This window comes from Scomber japonicus, chromosome 14, assembly GCF_027409825.1.
Source record: "Scomber japonicus isolate fScoJap1 chromosome 14, fScoJap1.pri, whole genome shotgun sequence".
NCBI classification, from domain to species: Eukaryota; Metazoa; Chordata; class Actinopteri; order Scombriformes; family Scombridae; genus Scomber; species Scomber japonicus.
In genome coordinates, this window is record NC_070591.1 from 24,142,296 (window position 1) to 24,163,623 (window position 21,328).

A 21,328-nucleotide genomic window follows, 5' to 3' on the forward strand; every position below is an offset into this window, starting at 1 on the left:
ACATTGCTCCATCAAAACCAAGACTTCATAAATATTGCCCTGTGATGATAGCTATATGAAATCTTATAAACCTTCTTTTATCAACCTCTGTGTTATCACTTGCATAATTTTTGCACCTCAAGAGTATTTTAGGTATATTTTTATCTTCTGTGTCGTCACTGTACAAGAGATATCCCTCATATCATTTTCCTTAATTATGTAAATCCTAAATGTTTATTAGTAAATTAAAATGTGCTCCCCCTCGTATCTGACATCATGGTGTTCCTCCAATAAGACTAAAGAACTGATGGGGAACTTCAGGAAGACCAAAAACTGCAGACTCGCCCGATCTGTATCAGCAGAGGTGGAGAGTGTCTGCAGTTTGAAATTCCTCTTAGAGTCCACAGCTTTGAGGATCTCACCTGGACAATAACACCTGCTGACTGGTCAAAATGTCACTCCCCATCAGTCACACCCTACCCCCACGGCCCACGGCCCACCCCCCGTCCCTCTTCCCTGTCATCACACTTTTTATGACTCTTTTTGCACCACTGACATTCTACCATAGAGACTTTAGTTTACATTGCTCCTCTTAGCAGGACATTGCACGTGCCCCCCACCTTAATTATATGTAACCCAATTTTATTAGCCTATACTTTGTACAATCGTGTTTCTTTTTTGTATTAAACTTATTATTTTGTGTCATTGTTTTGTCACTTTTGCTTGTTTTTATTATAGGATGGATTAGGATAATGTGGGACAACAGGCTCCAGTGCATTTATCTCTTTTTCTATTCAGTTTTCTATTCAGTTAACTAACTAGAACATGCAAACTGTGTAAGTTACATTGTTTAACATTACACATGAACATTCAGGCTTCTAGTCTTTTAATCTATTTGACGCAGAAAGCAAAAAACCCATGAAGGCCGACAAAATTAAAAGACCAAATATGTCTATGTATATATATATATATATATATATATGTGCATTTCAGAAGGTTTTGACAGATAAGGCTACTTTGCAATCAAAGTATTTCTAAGCCTAAAAACTAGTCTCAAATTAAAAAACCTAAAAATTCTGAAACCATTTGACACAAGGAACATTTATAAGTGCCATTTTCAGTACAATATCTAAAAATTGTCTTCTGATTTAACAAGGAAACATGTCAGAGATTTCCTAATGATATTAGGTGTTGATATATTGTATTGGATTCATTATGTAAATATGTTGAAAGTGTCCCACATTACCCTAATCCACCCTACTCCATATAGAATATTTCATTTTGTATTGCTATGATCCAATGTGCTCCCCCACCCCGCTGTGCCAATGTCTAATAATGGAAATAAAATTAACTCAAATCAATTGAACATGTTTTTCAGGCTGTGGTAATGGTAAAGATGTCCCACCGTAAAAACAGGGAGGTGCTGCCCCCTATCAGTGGTGACATGCCCCGCCCCGCCTATCAGCATCTCCACTCGGTGTGGAGAAGCTGGGAGTCTGGAGGAGCAGCAGGAGCAGGCAGCGCAGAGTTCAGCGAGCTCCCGCGTCCGTCCGACACTTAGCTAGAGCTGCTCCCCAGCAGGCAGTGGAGGTGATGATGGCGGCGGCTGTAGAGAGAGGAGGCGTCCGGGCCGCTTTCCTGAACCCGAGCAGCGGTGGCGGTGGAGGACCAGCACCGACAAGCCTCCCGACTGGAGCGTTAGCCGGGGCTGCGCTCCTGGGCTCGGGCTCCGGCAGCATGCCCGTACCCATGAACCTCTTCGCGACCTGGGAGATAGACCGATCATCCCCGAGCTGCGTGCCGAGGTAACGTTAACAGTGTTGTGTTAGCGTGAATACCACAAACCCACCACGTCTACAAATCACCATATCGTTTTCCTAAAAATATGAGGCCACCGGTAGACAAACAACGCCCTCAGTGACGGTACCGTGAGGCAGGAGACGAGCTGCCGTGCATCTCCAAAACAGTGTCGGGCTGGCTAACTGAGCGAGCTAACTAGCAAGGTGGCTAATGCTAAAGCTAACACATACCACAGCATTTCACTCTGCCCATTGAGTTTAGCAACTACTTCTTTTCTCAGTCAAGAGTGAGACGTCTGTTATGCATTAATAGATAAAGTCTTCAGATATTTCATTGTTAAGAAATAGTTTACTGCTTTCATTCCCCCTTGTTTTAAATTCCAACCGTTATGATAACTAGCAAGCAAAAGTTGTGCTAACTAGTTTGTCAGTTAACTACAGAGCGGTTGCTGCTGCTCATCTGTTTGCTTTGTTGCGACGCTGTACATGACAAATGTCCTATTATGTCCATGTAGGCCTGTGCTTGATCTGATTTACGGAATGCATACCACCCAACAGCAACATAACTATCTATAAATACAGTGACATGGATGCCGTTCGTCTCCTAAGTGGCAAACATCCTTTTCACTATTTTGCAGCACTGTGTCATGAACTATCTGGAGCTAATGGGCAGTCTCAGCAGCAACTGGCTTGGGTGATTTGAGAGATCCACATGATTTTCGTGGGGCTGTGCTATGTTTATGTACAGGTGCCCTTTTGTGCCTGAGCTTCGGCGAACTGATCGAAATGCAGCCACGAAACCACAACAATAACAAGCAGTCATAGTGTTGACACAGCAGCTGGCACAAGGAGAGAGAGAGAGAGAGGGCTACGTGTTTTGATTGTCACTTTTATGTATGCAAATGGCAGTCATCCGCATTGTGCAAGTGTTATTATGATGGCACGATTGAAAGTGGAGTTGTAGCAGGAATGTTCGCTTATACTCTACATTAGTATGCATCGTCAGTGAGCAAGGCACTGCTGCCACCTGACCAGAAACCTCTCGGGAGCTGTGGCCACATTAATCAGCTTTGACCTAGATCTGTTCTACTCATTGGGAGAAAAGTGGGCTTGCAAGGGGAGGGTTTCCTCCACAGTCGATGTGTGTGTGTGTGTGTGTGTGGGTGTGTGTGTGTGTGTGTATGCCTGCTGCCTCTTTAGTGTCTGCATGAGTATGCCAGTGTGAACAACATAGATAATTTATAGTGATGGTTTCATATCTTTGTATAAATATTATTCTGTTTTGTCTGCAGTGGCTGGGCTTATTGGAAACCGAGTAAAATGAGAATGAATAAAAATGATTACAGTGACAACATTGCTTTCATCCAATTCAGTTCAATTCAACACTTCGCTGCCCCTTTTATTGCAGTCCTATTTCTAAAAAATGTGATTCCATTATATTTTATTTCAGCCGATTTAAGGACAGTTAAATTTTGTGACCTAAGGCTCAAGCTATAGGATCGTCTGTGTTTGTCTGTGATAAAAATGCATATGGTTTTAGAGCTCTGTTTTTGGCCAATGGGAGATGATGTAAAGTACAAGGACCTACAAGTGCTGTTTTGTGATATAAGACTCCAGTGAACATGCCTCTGATAGCTGTATCCATTAAGTTTTTAATGCTGCTGGCAGGCAGAAGAAAGCAGGGAACATGTCGGTGGATTTGTATAGTGTGCTATAGCTGGCATATTGATTTCCCACATCTCTGTCACTACACTGGCTGATCACTCTATACATGGTAATATATAAGGTGCTGTATTAAAGATGAATAAGGGTGTGGATGATAATGGATTATTAATGGGCTGAGGCATAGAGTAAAGGATTGCCAGCCATTGTTCAGCATAACAGCAGGAGCTGTTTGACACAAGTCTTTGTTGATGTTTGGGATATCTGGTATGTAATGGAGTAGGAGTTGTCTGATGTATGACATAATTGTTTATTGAGCTTAAAATCGTGTTATTCCTGTTTAACATTGGGGTTTGTATTTAGAGTGCCTGCAGCTTTTTTTTTGCTGAGTAATTCAACAGTCCTATTTCCGGACTAGTGTGCCTCCTGTGTTTTTAATGACTTATCGTCGGCTGGTGTGAAAGGTCCTGCGTGGAGCCCAACCCAAGGCCTGTTTTGGGGATTCTGCCTTGGCATTCTTTCAGGGGCTGGGCCATTTTGTGTGCAGCTGTTTGCTCCTCCGCTAGCCTTTAGCATATGTGGGTGTCCGGCTGAGTGGCACAGTTTGAAATGAGGGCACAGCACCGTTGGTAATTGACAGTTTTTTATCGCGGTTCTCTAAAGCGTCACAAACAGCTGTTGCTCGTTAATAATTACAAGACCTTGTATTTTGAAAAATTGATCCTCCAAAGCCTCGCAGCCCGACTGGAAGCCACGCTTAGGGGAAAATATTTTATTCACAATGGAAAACATGTTGTCAGCCCTTGTTGGCCCTCTCAGCATGGGATTGCGGTTCCTGACAGTTTTGCTGTTGACACACCTATGACTTGTCATAAATTGAATTTGAACTTTCTCTTGTGGTTTTTCTCCTTTTTTTTTTTTTTTATTGCCCGACTATTACACAGGATCACGCTAGATTCATAGAAATGTTTGTCATATGTTGTATTTGTATGATGAATTGTTTACTCTTGCTCTCTTTGTAGTGGTTCCTTGTATCTAAAAAAACTGAAAGCTTGTGTGTGTGTGTGTGTGTGTGATACAGTATTTGGTTTCTACCTGCCAGACCTGTTTTAAGGCACTTGTAGTTGGAACTGTTGGACCAGCGTTGTTTTTATTCCAGCACCGTCATGCCTGCCAGTTTGCCACCCTGCAATGTTTCTAATACCATGTGCTATTATGTGGTTGCAGCTTATTTCTCATAAGCCAGTTTTTTTTTTCTCTTCTTATTTTAACCATCTTTCCAAAATAAAACAAAACCTTGTGGAGGGTAAAAAGGGGGTAGAGAGAGGGCCCTGTCCCCCTCCACCCCCCACTTTGTCCTTATTTAACAGCAGACCAAAGCTTTGGCAATGTTGCTGAGTAACCAAAGACAGCAAAGGGATACAATGCATAAGAGGACTCCTGAAATGCACTTCAATACTACTTCCAGGATTAATTGAAGTATTTGCTTTTAGCAGGACGAGGCTGGTATGCATTGTTTGTTGTGTGTAAGCCATAAATTGCAAACGGGTGCGCATCGATGAGGTTCAAAACCGCTACCCTTTCCTCTGAAACCAATGCAGCCTTTGTATTACAGGATATGAAACACATTAAATAGCAGTAAGTTTCATGTTTCCTATGTATCCCTGCCATGTTGATGATCTAGACCATTAAAATACAGATTTTTGACTTCTGTTGACTTTAAAACGCAATACTGTAAAAACCCAAGAGTAGCTCGACTGTTGGAACATTTTAGCTTCAGTGTTTGTACTTTCAGGAACAGTGGCTGTCTTTTTTTTTTGGGGGAGGGGGGTGTTTGTTTTCTAAAGGTGATACAGAAGGATGTACACAGGATTACATAACAAATAAAAACTCACAGAAAGGGTGGGAATAAATAATGCAGCAGCAGCACAGTGCAGCACTACAGAGAAAGATCAGTGTATTAGTTGTGGTTTAGAGGCCTGCTCAGGAATCCAAATCCAAACCCTAATCTATGGCAGGGCCAGGCGTTTGTTGAGGGAGCGATGTGGTATTTGCAGGAATGACACTAACGCAGAGGTCAGGACGGCGCTGCGTTTATCTATAAACGATAGAGAATGAGTAGCACCACCACAGGGTTATCTTTTACAACCTAGGGTGGTCAAAAAAAAGTTGCGACCTTTACCCTCATTACTAAAATGACGGCAGCGAGCGAGCGGTTCAGTTGGGTCGCGTTTGCCATCCAGTCTCCTCCTCGGTGGTTTTCATAATGGAAGGGGAAGTTGTCACGGTCGATATCTTTTCACCAGTTTACAAGCTTTCAGTTTAAACTCTTGTCATATTTTGCCCGCTGAACCAAACAGTTTTGGAAGATCTAGATGTATATTTGAACTTTGTTTAAGTTTGACTTCACTCAGAGAGGTGATGATATCTTTAAAGGTGTGCCCACAAGCTACAAAACAAGATCTTTTCCTCTTTTCCTCTGACGTTTATCTCGGACAGGCAGAGCATCCTTCTTCTCTGGCCGTTTGATTCATGCGAGTCCCAAGATGACCTTACTCTCTCTCTCTCTCTCTCTCTCTCTCTGGGTAGCTGAGCCTTATCTTAATAGTAGATGAGTGCACTTTGTGGGCCGGGGTCAGATGTTTGTTTTCCCCCCTCTTCCCCGATTCCGTACAGCGGATCAAACTGACGTGCGTGCGCTGCTGTATATGTCAGCAAACAAGACATTATTGTTTCTTCTTTGTTCTAGGTCAGCGGAGATGAAGCCGTCAGCCTTTAGTATTTGCATGTCCCATACGCTGGGATGCATAGAGCCATTTATCTCATCCAGAAGTTCCAACTGTTAGCGTGCAATCTTCAGTATCACTATCATCCCTGGCCTTAATCTTTCTGATCTAACGCTCCTTTCTCTTCACGTTCCTTTTTTTTAAAAACCTGAGACAAATCAGGATATAGATAAACTACCCCCCCCCCCCCCCCATCCCCCCGTCTGTCAAATAACATGAGCTTACTTTTACCCTTTCACCTCGTAGACAAGCCTGCCATCTCAAGGCTTGGATATTGTTTCTCGTAGCAGGGGAGCTGCAGTAATCTGATTTCATAACAGGAAAAGAAGCTAGTAATCTGATGCTGCACACAGACACTGTCCGGCTAATCCTCCGCTTCCTTTTGGAATCATAAACAAGGCCCCCACCAGCCATCTCCAGTGCCCTTCGGGGGGTTGTGACACAGCACTCAACGTCGTGTATCTCGGTTTCAGCGACACCAACAATAATTGAAGAGCAATACGGGCTCAGAAATGGCAGTTGTAGCAAAACGGCTTGTTTGCTTGATGCTCTGGTAATGTGTTATAGCGGGGCCGCTGTGGGAAAGTCGCTCCAGTCTTACCAGATTACACTTTTTTTTATGTATTTATGCATGACTATTCTTTCGTGGTGCATGGCTTCAGGGATGTACCATAATAATGCCATTTGTTCTTTGTTTTGACATTAACTAAATATTTAAAATGTTGCTCATACACACAACTTCACCTACATTGAAGAGTTATATACCTAAAGGTCATTTTTATTTTATGAGTATTTGACTCCATGAACTGGAACAGTAAGATGCTTATTGTGAATAACTGAAAATGCTCCAGTGTTACATAATGTAGATGGTCCCAGTTTCACTTCTGCTGTTAATATAGAGGAGTAATACCTACCTAGTCATTTTTATGGAGTAAATTGAGGTAATATTGGTTAATAACTGTTGTGGTTTTGCTTTTATGGTATCCTGAAGTACTCCGTACTCCACCATGCTGTTCACACACTTTCCTAACAGCCGACCAATCAGCACCTTCCCTCTCCTCTTTTTCATGCTCTACTCCCGCTGCCTGAAATGTGTCAAAATTCTCTCGGTTTCCTTCCCTGCCTTCCTGGAGGAGGAGGAATTTCCTTGGGAAACGTTCCACATTCCTCACAACTAGAGAGCCGCTGGTGTAGTAGAAGCCAGGCTGCACCAGAGCCCCCCCCCCTCCCCACACACACACATACACACACGCACACACACACTTTTTTTTGCACTCTGTTGTTGACCAACAACCGGCTCTCCGGGAGACGGAGCAGGGGATCGGAGCTGTAGATCACCCACCTAGTTGAAAAGTTTTTGCTGAACTGTCCCGGAGCGTCACGGGGTAACAGGCATGCTCCGAACACTCACGTTGAATTCCTCATAAAGGGAAGAGGGCTTTGTTTCCCCCTGCCTGGACCTCAGAACGGGAGAAAGGCCAGATGCTTGTGTGGGTGGATACTGGGGTCTCTGCTATAGACGAGATCCAACTTCACAAGCCAATAAGTGGAAGGAAACCGTCCTCTGACACAGGGAGGATCCTGTCAAAATAAGCACGTAGGGGACAATGTCTCTCAACTCGTATTTTCTCTCGTGTTCTTGCTCTACTTATTTCCCACCTCTCCCATTCAGGCATTTCCTGAGCCGCCGTGTGCCAGCAGCAACACGGAGACCATTTCAGACTAAAACACAGTGGCGTGGATGAATGAGAGCACATGACAGACGTTTTGAAACACAACACATTGTCATGGTGGCACTCAGAGACTCTGTGCTGCAGTCCAGCAGAGTGGACTCTTATAAACAAACACATGGGTAGGGGAGGGTGGGACCAAGAAATGATCACTGACTCTATTAACTCTTTCAGTTAGTCCATTCTTTTTGATATTTGCTTAAAAATGAGATTAAAAAGTGACATTCAGTTATCATCACTCAACTGAATTAAATGTTATGTTGGGACAAAAGCTTCAAGTTCAAAATTGAAAACTGAGAATTGTTATTTTTTCCTCAATATAGAAATAAAAAGACAATAAAGCAGAATGATAGCTTTTCTAATCATGTTGATGTGCTGATAAACTGATAAATGTTTTTTTTATATCTGCTGTCTAGTTGAGGACATAACAGTCCTTTTAGAGTTTCAGCTCTCAAATAGCATTGAGCTTGATGCCCTGCCCACTTGTCTAATCACAGATTAAGGAGTCTGAACAGTCTGTAGTCCTCTTTCTGTTTACGTGCCTTCAATCTATTAGTCCACTCTACTATTGTGGCACTCTTCCTGTTTTCTGTGGAAAAACTCCAAGGGATGGTTTCGGGGACAGGAAGTTGTTACGAAATTCAATGTCCATTAGAAAGACATTTTTATTCTATGGCTAGGGTTAATGCTTATTCAGGCTGCTAGTTTATAAACTCTCCAAAAAAAGACTAGAGTTAATTTTTACAGCTTTAAAAGTGTTTTATGCTACAAGGTAATTTTGGATTATCAGAAATATTGAGATTAACCATACAGTATTTCTTAGATGAAAGAAGTCCATCTCTGCAACATCTTTTTTTTTTTTTAACATAAAAGTGCAGTTTTTGCCTATGTCATTACTCTGGCTTAACGAACCCCCCCCCTCTCTCTTTTTCAGTTTCCACTCACTTTGGCATCAGCAATGTTAAATTACTTCATGGATACCGAGGAAAGAAACAGCGGAGAAGCTGCTTAGATACATTGAGCACATTAGTCATCTGGATATATGAAGCCAGGAGGAGGACGGAGAGTAGAAGTCAAAAAGCCATTTTGAGCTTACATTGTTTCTTTGAAGTTATAACGCAGCACCGGTACATACCCATGGTCATGAATCACTTGTTTATTAAGTATCCTTCCTTTTGTTAAGATGAGTTTAGGATGTAAAGCAGTAGTTGCTGATGCTGACTATTGTATGTATTTCACTATAAGGTGCCTCTTCATTTTTCTTCCTGGAAGTCTTGTCCACATTGCAGAAAATATGTTTGAGTCAGAGCACAGTTGAGGAAGCTGCAGTCTAGCTGGCACCATTAGCACTGATGATAGCAAAAAAAAAAAAAAAAATCAATATATATCGCTTCCTAAAGTAACATTTTCTAACCTCTTTTCATCGCACCCCCATTTTATGTGTGGTCGTTCTTTTTTTTTTTTTGCGAATAGAGCAATGAACCATCAGTGAATCATCAGTAGAAATACAGCCTCTCTCACAGGCTCCTCATTTATCTTCTCAAGAGGTAAACAAGCCTTAAACATTTTCACAATAAAACTGCTTTTTAAAAAAAATCTTTTCCTACTCAATTCCAGAAACCCTCGCTTCTCGCTCATATTCATATTAGAGCTGTCCCAGTTTGGTCTCCTGTGCCAAACTTGGCAGATTGTAAAAGTGCATTACACAGAGTAAGCAGTTTGAGATTTATTTCATTCAAGCAGGACTGGGTCCGTTTTGGCTTGCCAGGAACTACAGATGTTCATATGTAAAAGGCTCCCGAGCGTCGATGCAGAGGTCTGGCAGGCTTTTCCCTCACCATCCTTTTCATTGCATTTTCATCCTCACACAATCCACACCATTCATCAAGGCTTTTTTTTTTAAGATGAATCATTTTTAGCGATTTTTTTTTTCTTTTTTTGGGGGGGAAAAGGCTTACATAAGCTGTGCAAGTTATAAATATTGGATTCTGACATATTCTGTGTATTTTTATTTATTCATGCTCTTTTGCAATTCCAAATATTTCCTAGTAGACAGAATAATGACTTCAATGGAAATCACAATTTCTCTTCAGTATTGAGCACAAGTATAACCATATCGTCATTATTAATCATTCATCTCAGAGTCATTGTATTTTAATTTTTAATATCGACAGGAAACCATGACAATAACAGTGTATCAAGCCTTCATTAACCTACAAAGAAATTGCCACAGCCTTTTTCCAAGAGTTGTTTACTTCTCTGGAGGTGTTCGGGGTTTCTCGGTCACCGGGCTAGACAGAGTGATCGTTTTAAACAAGGCTTTACTCTTGAGCTTCTGATCCTGCCAGTAGACCCCGGGCTAAGGAACGTTCCTGTCAGGCAGCTCATCCAACCTAATAGGATTTTAAAGCTCAGTCATAACATTGTCAGAGGTTGTAAGGCTCACAGGGATCACCTGTATCTCCAGGACTGGTTACTAGACTCATAATGTAGTCAATAGATGCAGCAGGAACAAACTCCAAGACCCATCTTTACTTTAGTACGTACTGTACGTTAGATTAACCGATAATCTCATCATGTTCTGAGTGCTCGGATGATGTCATCTGTCATGTTATGATGCGCCGCAGCCGATCCGGTGTCAAGGTGTCTTACTCGGGTTGTGATTATGACTGTAAACACTCCACGTGTGCTCTGGTCTCGTCTTGCATGGCCACTACAAACACGGGTCTGCTGAACTCATCAGTTTGCGGTCGGACTTGAACAAAGGGGCCGTTAAGCACTGCAAAACGGCACAAAGGATGACATCCATGTGCTGAGATCCTGAAAATGACTGTCAGATCACTGAGGTGTCGGATCACTGAGCTGTTTTTAAGGAAGCTAGAACCAGCGTGATGAACCTTCAGCAGGAAGTTTGTGCATTTTGATCACAGTGTCATGCGTTTGTTGACTCTCACTAATCTGGTGTCAGGTTTGCACTCTTGTGTTTCTCTTAAATCTTGAGACTACGTCGTTAATTTGATGTGATGTCGGCTGAATCGGGCAGCGTTGGGTCCCTGATGGTAAAACAAGAGGACAGGTTCACCCCCTTCCTGTGTCGCCTGTTGTCACTGAACAGCAAGCCTAGCATTTCTTCTTCTTCTTCTTCTTTTTTTTTTTTTTTGGTCTGAACTTAAAGATTTATTTCCCCTGCCCTATTTCTCTCAATAAAAAAAAACATACACAGCTTGCTAGCACAGCCTTCATTATCAGAGAGAAGTCTTTGAAGGACTCTACCGAGACACCCACACAACAAGAGTGCACTGGCAGTCAAACCTCTGATTCATGCTTCACAGATATAAATCTTTTTTTTTTTTTTTTTTCTAACAGGCGTTTTGTGGGAAAGCACAGGCTCAAATCACCAAACGGAAATAAAACCTGGCCCCGAGCACTAATGCACCAGCCCCGCGTAGTATTACATAAAATGTTGCTGGTAATCCCAACAACAGTCAGACTCTATCACAGCTCCGGTTGAGCCTCGTGACCTCAGAGTTCACAAATACCATATTACAGAGCAATATGATTAGAGGATATAAGGTATGAGTGCGGTTATCACGTCTTCTCCTTTCACATTCTGGGAAATAAACAGTTAATCTGCTCCCCAATCATTTTTTTCTCCTTCTTCTTCTTCTTCTTTCTTTTCATAACACGTCCCTCAGGGTGCTTTCATACCTGAGTGATGACACCTGTCCTTCCACGGCTGTTACACCGAATGTGCTCTGCTGCCGCTCGTTGCCTCTGCACCAGCTGGACCGACAGAGCTAAAATCCTTCCCAGCAATGACTTAACACAGTTTAGCATGAGATGAAATTAAATTGTAGCTAAAGGGACAGTACATGTCTGCATCTTAATTATTATAGCTAGCCCTGCATTCTCAGCCATATTTAAGAAAGGTGAGCATGTATTCTACTTAATTAACAGGGGTTTATAACAGGCTCTAGGACAACAACTACCTGGCTATTTTCATTACTGATTCATCTTTGGGTTACTTTTTTTTTTTTTTCTTTTCAATTAAACAATTGCTCATTTTGTAAATAAACAGTAAAGAAATATTGGAAAAATGCCCGTTGTTGGTTTCAGCCTGTGTGTGGAGTTGGCTCGTTCTCCGTGTGTGTGTGTGTGTGTGTGTGTGTGTGTGTGTGTGTGTGTGTGTGTGTGTGTGTGTGTGTGTGTGTGTGTGTGTGTGTGTGTGTGTGTGTGTGTGTGTGTGTGTGTGTGTGTGTGTGTGTGTGGGTTTCCTCTGGGAGCTCAGGTTTCCTCCTACAACCCAAAGAATTATTGTACAAGGTTTTACAAAAAAAAAAAAAAAAGCCGTAGCTTGGCTAAAATATGATTGTTTGGAAAACGCTAAGCATGCAGATGGAGAGCGGAGGAAGAACTTTCAGTGAGAAATACCCTCCCACCTGGTGGATTACGCTGCAGGACTAGTTTGAGATGTTTTAGAGTTGTTTTGATTTTATAATTCCCAGTGAATAAATAATCGATTGTTAGCGACACAAAGTCGATATGACCTCAGCCTTCCTCTTTGAAGCAGGAGGAAACTTTTTACAGCCACCTTTCAAAGCCCACGGGGGGGGGGGGGGGGGGGGGGGGGGGTTAGCGCTTGATGCTCAAAAGCATTAATCCTATGTCTACATAACATTGCATAGGCTCTGTTTAGCTTAATCACATGACCTCTGGCCAAGCCGTCTCAGCACGAAATATTTAGCCTTGTGTTTCGAGTAACAATCGCACACCATCTGTTGTTTTGCGTTATGAGAATTAATGTCTCATCTGAAATGTTCATTGTTACAACAAAGCAGGATTAAATGATGTATTTGTAATTTCTGTCTCTCAGTTGATCTCTGACATTCAACAATATGTCATCATCACAACGTCAAAATAGGCGTACAACACTAAACTGTGCCTTTACAGAACTCTTTGGTACACCACGAGCCATCTTACCAAAGTTATTTTTCTCATTAATGTGAATAGTTTCAGTCTTTTAATTTGCTGCTTTTTAAAAAAACATCCTTCACTTCTCTTGCCAGTCTGGCTGCTAGTTGGGGTTTGATATGAACTTAACAGTCTCAGAAATGAGCCACTGCCAAATGAATCACTTCCTCTTGTTCTCTTGCACCCTGGTCACAGCCACTTCTTTCACCGAGGCCTTGAGAAGATTTCATTTAGAGAATTAAAGCTCAACCAGCATATGGCCATCTGGCACACATAACCAGATATTTTGGGGGGCTAAAATAGCTTTTTGCATGCAGGCCTAAGTGCACACTAAGCTCTTATGGCACATGCCACTGTGTGAACTTGTTAAAATCTATCCGTTCAGTCTCGTCAGATTAAATCTTCATCGCTGGTAATGCAGATTGGTTTCAAAAAATTAATCAAGCTGCTTTTTTAACCTGACTTATCTCTTTTCTCTCTTTGTCCACGCTGATTCACAGTCACTCTTTCCCTTTTCCAATCTTAGGAAAAATGTAAAAAAGGCTTACATTTACATTAGCCGTGTGGATTTGGATTTATGGCTTTATTTAGTCTTTTTTCACAGTTTGAAAAGCTATGAATAAAATATAAAAAAGAGAAGAAACTTATATGTATTACTGCCTGAGCAAATATCACCAAATCCATCGGCTAGCCTTCACTGTAAATAGACAGGGTTTTTTTTTTTTTTTCTTGTAGGAGAATGAAATATTCAGAGGAAGTAGCTTTTAGACCAGTGCACCCTTTATTTGGGCTAAATTATGCAACTAGACATGAACAAATAATAGTGTTATGAAAGAACAAAGTGCTGTAGCTTTCCTCAGCGAGGGCCTCGACCGAGGAGAAAGGGCTTTTTGTCAATCTCCCCTATATGAGCCAGCGCCCATACACCAGCTTCCATAAGAATTTCATGCCGAGCATAATGTCGGAGCGCGCTTTATTAAAAGAATGTGACTGCATTCACATCTCGAGAGGAGAGTACGAGCGGCAGCAGAACTAAAAGCATGACTTGAGGTCTTTTTTTTTTTTTTTTTTTTCTCTAGCATGGTAACCCCCAGCACACATACCAAACATAGACAGTCTCTTTTCATTCATCCCTCTGTTACATCACTCGTTCTCCATCCTCCACTTCCCCCTGCTTTGTGCCTCTGACAATCGCTGTGCAGTGATCCGAGGACGAGGGAACTGGCAAAACATCAACTAGAATGCTGACCGGGGGGAAAAGAATCACAAAAGTGTGTTTTTGTGTTTAGGCAGCATATCGTTAGGCTCTGCTTTTCTTGATGGTCGCCATTTCATTTGTAGTTTATTAGGATGTATGTTCATATTTAAGTGACGACTTGATAAGCAGGATGAGAAATAACTAAGCAGAATAGTTAGAACAGAACTTCTCCAGATGCTTCAATCTGTCCATCTGCTGCAAATTAGACCATAAAACATGTAGAAACAAACCAATGGTGCTCACTTTGTATCCGCTAGCTGCCATCTTTATCTAAACACAGGGCTTTTTTTTTTTTCATACTTGGAAACATTGCCAAGGGCCGACTATCTTTTCGAGTCTTTGTAGTCTCTTAAACTTAAGGGTGGTCCTATCATCTATGTTATTTAAGCTGCTGCTATCACCCAAAGTGGTCCAGGAATAGCATGGTGGCGGTAGTAGTCACGTCTACTCTTTGACACCAGCACATCACACAGACTAATGGCTTCCAAGGATTTCGATGTAGGGAGGATTTGTGCTTGTTTGTTGACACCGGTCCAGACAAGAAACACTCTGGAAGTGACGCTGTGATAACCGTGAGATGGATTAAGTGAGCTTTCAGTTAAGAGTCTTGCTCGAAGTTTGGTGTTCAGTGTAATCGTCGTCAGCTAGGAATTTAGTGGAAACATTAGATATTTACAGCTATTAAAGGTTACATTCTTATAATATGAAGAAAGATCTATATGTGGAGAGTCTCTGTCTTTCTTGACTTTTCAAAATCAAGAAAAAATGTTCTCGCCTTCAGCTTCAATAACTCCCCCATATGCTTGTTGTCACATCTTCTGAAATCCGATGCCGAATATAAGGAACCAGGGAGTTGATTTCAGATTTGGGATTGACATTTTTGAAATACCTTTTCTGATGTCAGTGTAATATAAACTGCGTCTGCTTCAACGTACCCCGTTCCACCGGTCCATATAGACGTATCATTTTATCAAAGAGGCCAAAACTCAAAGCAATGAGTGACTGAAGTTTGGTGTCTGGCCAGAAGTTCTCTTTTGAGACCCGACTCCAGAGAAAACTGGTGTGCGTGTTTTTAAAGAAAGCCAGCTCAGGAGAGGCCGAGGTCAGAAAGGGGGATGACAAAAAGGATTATTCACTGTGTAGAATGTGTTTCCCCCAGCACTGCTCCCTGACTTCTTCTCAGCCGTCCAGCTTTAATCTACCTCTCCCCTGCAATCGATTCGGTTTCCTCTGATGTCGCAGCGTCGCGTCGATACCGGCGGGCCAAGTTTTTCACCCAGAGAGAGAGTGGGAGAGAGACAGACAGAGACACAGAGAGAGAGAGAGAGAGGTCGAAACATAGCAGCATGATTGTCTCCTGATTCATTCCACTTGTGTAGGTGACATTCTTTACTGGCGTTTCAGCTTTTTATGTGATGACGTGTTAAAAATTGCACATCACTGGAATGCCGAAAGCTTTGTTAACTTTTTTTTTTTTTTTTTTTTTTTCTGTCACTCTCAGCAGGAAAAAAAAAAAAAAAAAAAAAAGTGGACAAAGCGGCAGGAGATAAGATCCTGCCATATAACCCACAATCACAGACCTCTTATCTAAAACCAAATATTTGACCATGGCTGTTTGAGTGTACTGCCTGATAAGTTGTTTTGTTTGTCCAGCGCAGATAAAAAAGGTGGAAGGATTCAAGCGTAGCCACACACACACACTGACCATCTTTCAAAATACAGCGGCTTCACCCAGTAGCCCCTCAGTTCCTTTTTCCCAGCCAATAACTAAGCTACTAATGGTGATGTTTTAAGGTTTAAACCAATATTTAATACCGCAGAAGTTAACGGATGAGGCATGAAATGATTCAGCTATTTCGCGCCAATGTAGATGGAAATGTTTTACTGCCCAGTTTTTAACCTTTTGTCATAAAACAGAACATTTGATAACCAAAATGATGATTGATTTAATCCCTAAAATAAGACCCCCCCCCCTCCTGTCTTCTGGTAGACTCCCAACAAACTGTGATGTATAAAGACGAATGGAAGCTATGATTTGGCATATTACAGTTTTCCTTCCTCTCATTTAAACTGTGTCTAAAAGGCTCTGAAATTGAAATCCTACTGAGTTTATTCTAATTTCCACATTAGATCTCTGCTAATGTATCAACCCTGGCTGCTTATGGTCCCAAGCTCAGCCCCATAATAAGGCAGTTATAGGTAGGTAGAAAGTCAAAGATTAGCTTTTTTTTTTTTTGCCACAGTGTGTACAATAACAACGTTTGAGGAGCTGTTAGATTTAAGGTCTTTTTCTCTGTGGAAGAGCTTACTTGTCTAAGCCTTTTACCTCGCTTCATATAAAAAGAAGCATTTGCCACCTCCATTTGTTTTTTTTGTTTTTTTTTTGTAATATTGGAAAATCACTGAGTGCACTGTGTTTAATCTAAAAAGAGGGAATTGGCCTCGTAATCTAATGGCCTTTCTTTACTTTAGAGGCAGGAAAGGTCAACAGTTAGTGACGGTACAGTGAGTGACTTGGATGCACTAATGGGCTTAGATGGAGCAGCGCTACTCATGCCGCTGTGAGTGATGCCATATAGGCTAAACCTATTAGCTTTAGAGTGCTCAGGCACCTACTGGGCACCGTTAGTCAGAGCGGTCAATAACTGCTCATTTTGAAAGATACCACCCCCCCCCCCCCCCCCCCCCCCCCGTTATTTATCAGTATGTCACTTTCTCCACATCTGTCCACGTCAATGATGGCAGTGATGTCATCTAGAAATAGATCTGTTTACTATAGATTAGTTTATAGATTCACCTACACATTTGTTTACTATAATTAGTCTATGGCAGGAGTAGGGATGCAGCTTAATATTTGATCTTGTTTATTCAATGTGTTTTGGTCTACAAAATGTCAGAAAATGGTGAAAAATGTTTCCCATTGTTTCTCAAAACAAAAGACGACTTAGTCAAATGTTTTGTTTTGTCTCGACCAATAAGCCACAACCCAGAGATATGTATTTATTGTGATTGAGGACTAAAGAAACAAAGGAAACTTTCACATTTGAGGAGCTGGAACCAGAGAATTTGCAAAAACAACACATAACAGTTCAAGTATTATCAAAATACTTGGCTATTCATTTAATTTACAGTTAATTAATTAATTGATTTAATGAATAGTCACAACTCTACATAGGATCTGATTGTGATTACTGCATGGCTTTACAAATTGAGACAATTAAAAAACATAATTACTTAAAATATTAATAGAGAGACTGTATCTGAAATATTCAATTGGATACAAACAGTCCTTCAATAGATCTCCCCTACATGAAGGTTAGCGAGTTCAGCTTCTATTAAAGTGATGTTGATTTAACTTCATGGTCATTTTCAAAGCAGCAGTTTGTGGTGCTGCTTTAACATTTATTAATATATATATATCGAGTATGTCCAAAACCAGCAGAAGACTCATAACCAGTATACTAGCGTGCTTGACAGGATCGATACACTCGGTCTATAACTATGATGACCCAATCAGAAGAGCTTGGCAGGGCATGTGTCAGCTTAACTGGTGCAGGCACTGAAACTGAAAGAGGGATATCCCCCACGGGCTCTTATCAGCTGGGAACCAGACAGAAAATGTATCACTTATCTTTGCTTTCTGCCGTCACTTCACCCGAAATATTGAACTGCAGACCGCCGTATAGATCCCCCACCCACCCGGTCTTCTCTGGGCATTGATAACACTGTTTTGTTTTGGTCCTGTTTGGCACAGTGAGGCGTGCTGCGATCCCACCCCAGGCTCTCTCTCTCTAGGAATGTGCAATTGACATGCCAAAATTGGAAGATTAATGTATCTTCTGAGGGGCTTCTACACCCCCCCCCCACCCCTCTATTTTGATCTTGAGTGTGTGTTAATGTTTGTCAAGTGGAGGGGGAGGCCAGATATAAAAAGCCCCCGCCCATACTCTTGTAATCACAAAGCGTTTCCCCACAGACAACGCTGTCTGAATTATCTTTGAACCAGCTTGTATGCAGCAGTGTCTGCCAGCTATTTTAGCACCATGATTAGTGATTTTGCGCCACACCTGCAGTCACTGTTTGAGTAGCAAAGTGAAGTGGCACCGGGGGTGGGGGGGGGGGGGGGTTGGGGCACAAGGGGAGGACGAACTGGCACCAGGCCAGAACAGATGGCCGCGAGTTTCACTTACAACACAACACAGTGGCAGGCAAGAGTAGAGATAACACCTCTGTCTAATAATAAAAAATCCCTGGTTCCCTAGGTGACCCCTTCAGCGCCTGCAGCCTTTTTAATTACATGTGAATCCCAGTCTATAAAGAGAGAGAGAGAGAGAGAGAGAGCGCTGTGACAGGATAAAGATGTTAAACCATCAGTCCTGCTTTCTGTCTACCCCCCCCCCCCTTCCCTTTACCCCCCCTGGTGGAGAACTGGGGCTGACTGGTGACTCATCCTCACCATAAGGCAAGCTGGATCCAGGCACCTACAGGATCCTACAAGGTTTAACATTTAATTACTCCAGCCTCAAATAGATCTGCATTAGTTATTCTACAGCAACGCAACATGCGGTAACTGAGATAATCGCACCGCTAAGTGGACCAACGATTTACGTATAAACGCTTCCAGTAAGAAAAAATCGTAGAAATATGTCATCGCCTATTTGGGGCCAATGGGAGATTCTAGACAGGAACGGCGAGTTCTTATTCAAGCTGATGAAAATTTGATGTTGTCATTAAAGAAATATTCTATCTGAATGTTGGCTGCTTGGATAAACCTCTCGTGGGATCTAATGACCTTAAGCCATCTCCTCCTCCTTCCCCTCTGTCTGTGGTGTGAATGTTATTAATTAAAACTACTAAGAAGATATATATTCATCAAAACCTTTGCCATAATGAAATCAGCATTGGTGGGATAAATACCAAATAAAAATCATTATTATTATTGTTCAGAAAAGACATGCACTGAGATTTATGAAAGTCAAACATTCCCTTGAGAAATAAGCATTTTTGGAAACAGCCACATTTATCTTTAAATCCAAATAAGCCAAGTAAAAAAAAAAAAAAAAAATCCAAAATCGATATTTTTGGGTGTCTTTCCTCCGGGCCACTGCTGTCGTGAAAGTGGCACGTCTGCACAGATTAACGTCATGTCTGAGTTGGGATTTTGTTACTTGATTATTTGGTGGGAGGACACAGTAGGTCGACCTTGTTGGTCTATGTTGTTGTTGTGAACTTGCTCATCTCCTCCCGTTAAAGCTGAGGCTAGAATATAGCAAACAGGGATTTAAGATGAAATAGCAGATTTGAATTTCTATAGGGAATAAGTGTGTTTGAATCTCTGAATGCAAAATCACAATCAGCTTTATTGGTTGAGTATATACTGATATGCAATCAATTGAAACATCTGGTAGTCAGTAAAACAAACATTTCCTTACTCTAACTCAAACCTTTAGTTGAAGTGTTGAAAATACAGCACAGGGAGAAAAGTGATGAGACAGCACATATTTGGTCTTGTTTACCCTCCACGATATTCATCTCTGAACAGGCCACCCTTATCGCTATCGTTGCTTGCGCCACAATTTTTTTCTTTGTGCTTGAACTTGATGAGTCTCAGTGAATCACACTCAGCCCAGCAGGGAGTGCCTGAATGAAGTCAGCAAGTGTTGCAGCAGAGCAGAGCGGCCCTCGAGGAAAGTGGGTGACTCGGATAGCTGTTTGTTTGCTTTGTCTTTCCTCCTCCTCCTCCTCCTCTTCCACTGCGGCTCAGACTGATCGCAGTTGAAAGCAACGGGACTGATGGGGGAAAAGTGGGTCAGGAGGAAGTTCAGCAAAGTTAGCTCGGGAGTTGTCGACTTCGTGCGGAGGGTCTCGCTGCATAGTGAAGGTGTACGGGGGTGCGGTCAAGGGAAGGGATTTTTTATTTTAGAGGTCACAAATTATTGTAGACCGGTGAATGAGGGAGGTGTGGATTTAAACATGTGTCTGGTTTTACCCTTCTTGTATTCCTCAGTGACCAGGCTTGACCTGAGAGGTGTCTGCTGGGACCCTCTGGCCTACATTTGCTTTTCTCATTAAATACAATACATTTCTTTGGTACCTCACCAAGTCTGAATATGAGCATGGCAGCGCTCTGTAGTGTTTAGTATAAAAGGTATGTGGTTCTTACCTGTTGTATTCAGTTATAATGAAACCAGATGTGTTGGAGCATCTGCACAATGCCACTCTCCATAAAGCTAACAGTCCTAATTTTGCATCACTTCGGTGCATCATCCTTTCACAATCATAGATTTTTCTGTGATGACAAGCAACACAACACTTTCCGACTGTGAATAGAAAAGCGTTTGATTGTTCAGTTTCGTTCTCCGACACTCGCTCGCTTTCCCGTTCACTCACGATTCTCGGATGCGCTCCATTATTACCGTCAAACCTGCAGACCAAAGGAATAATAGAGTCATGAGTCTCAGCCACATGTGGCAGCAGTGAGTGCCGCTTTGTTAGCCATGCTTTTCATCCCCAGATGCTACAGCGTGTCATCAACGTGAGCTGGTATTGTGTTTGTCATGCCACTAATGTGTTTCTTTTTCCTCTCTCTTGCACAGGCTCTGCAGCCTCACACTGAAAAAGCTGGTCGTCCTCAAAGAACTGGATAAAGAACTGAATTCCCTGTCTATAGCTGTCAAAATACAGGTGGGTGGATTATTCTTCCATGTGCAATGGGAGAAACAAAGCTCTGTTGTAACACACTGAACAGCAGCATGTGACAGCGGTGTGGAGTGTGTGGCTCACGGTTTCTGAATTTTCACTGTGGCTGTACTTTGGTAGAGCATAATCACCAAGCCCAGACGATGATAAGACATGTTACTAATCCGTCTGATTGATTAAAAACCTTCTTAGCTACACAGGAAGCCCTGGTGAGTCACATCCACTCAGGTACCTTAAATGGCAGACTAGCATTACTACTCAAAGCACATGCATTAGCACCCTAAGACGGATTTAGCATCTTACATTGATTGGCAAAGCATTTTTATAACTACAGGATTGCAGTCCTAACATAGGTTTCCTTATCTCAAGGTTGTTATTCAAAGTTTATCTTGCACGGTTTGTTCATGATTTTAAATGCCACAGTCAAAAGAACCTCCTTTTTGG

General features: G+C 41.9%; 2 protein-coding genes across 2 annotated transcripts in view; one reads left to right on the forward strand and one right to left on the reverse strand.

Moving 5' to 3' along the window:
* fhip2a (FHF complex subunit HOOK interacting protein 2) overlaps positions 1-21,328 on the reverse strand; it is a 229,426-nt gene that overhangs the window by 39,172 nt on the left and 168,926 nt on the right. The window lies entirely within an intron of this gene.
* zmp:0000000755 (phosphofurin acidic cluster sorting protein 2) overlaps positions 1,509-21,328 on the forward strand; it is a 45,195-nt gene continuing 25,375 nt past the window's right edge. Inside the window, exons 1-2 of the mRNA XM_053333325.1 lie at positions 1,509-1,784; positions 20,782-20,869. Coding sequence (XP_053189300.1) covers positions 1,573-1,784; positions 20,782-20,869 — 300 coding nt within the window. The 5' untranslated portion in view covers positions 1,509-1,572. The remainder of the gene's footprint in view (positions 1,785-20,781; positions 20,870-21,328) is intronic.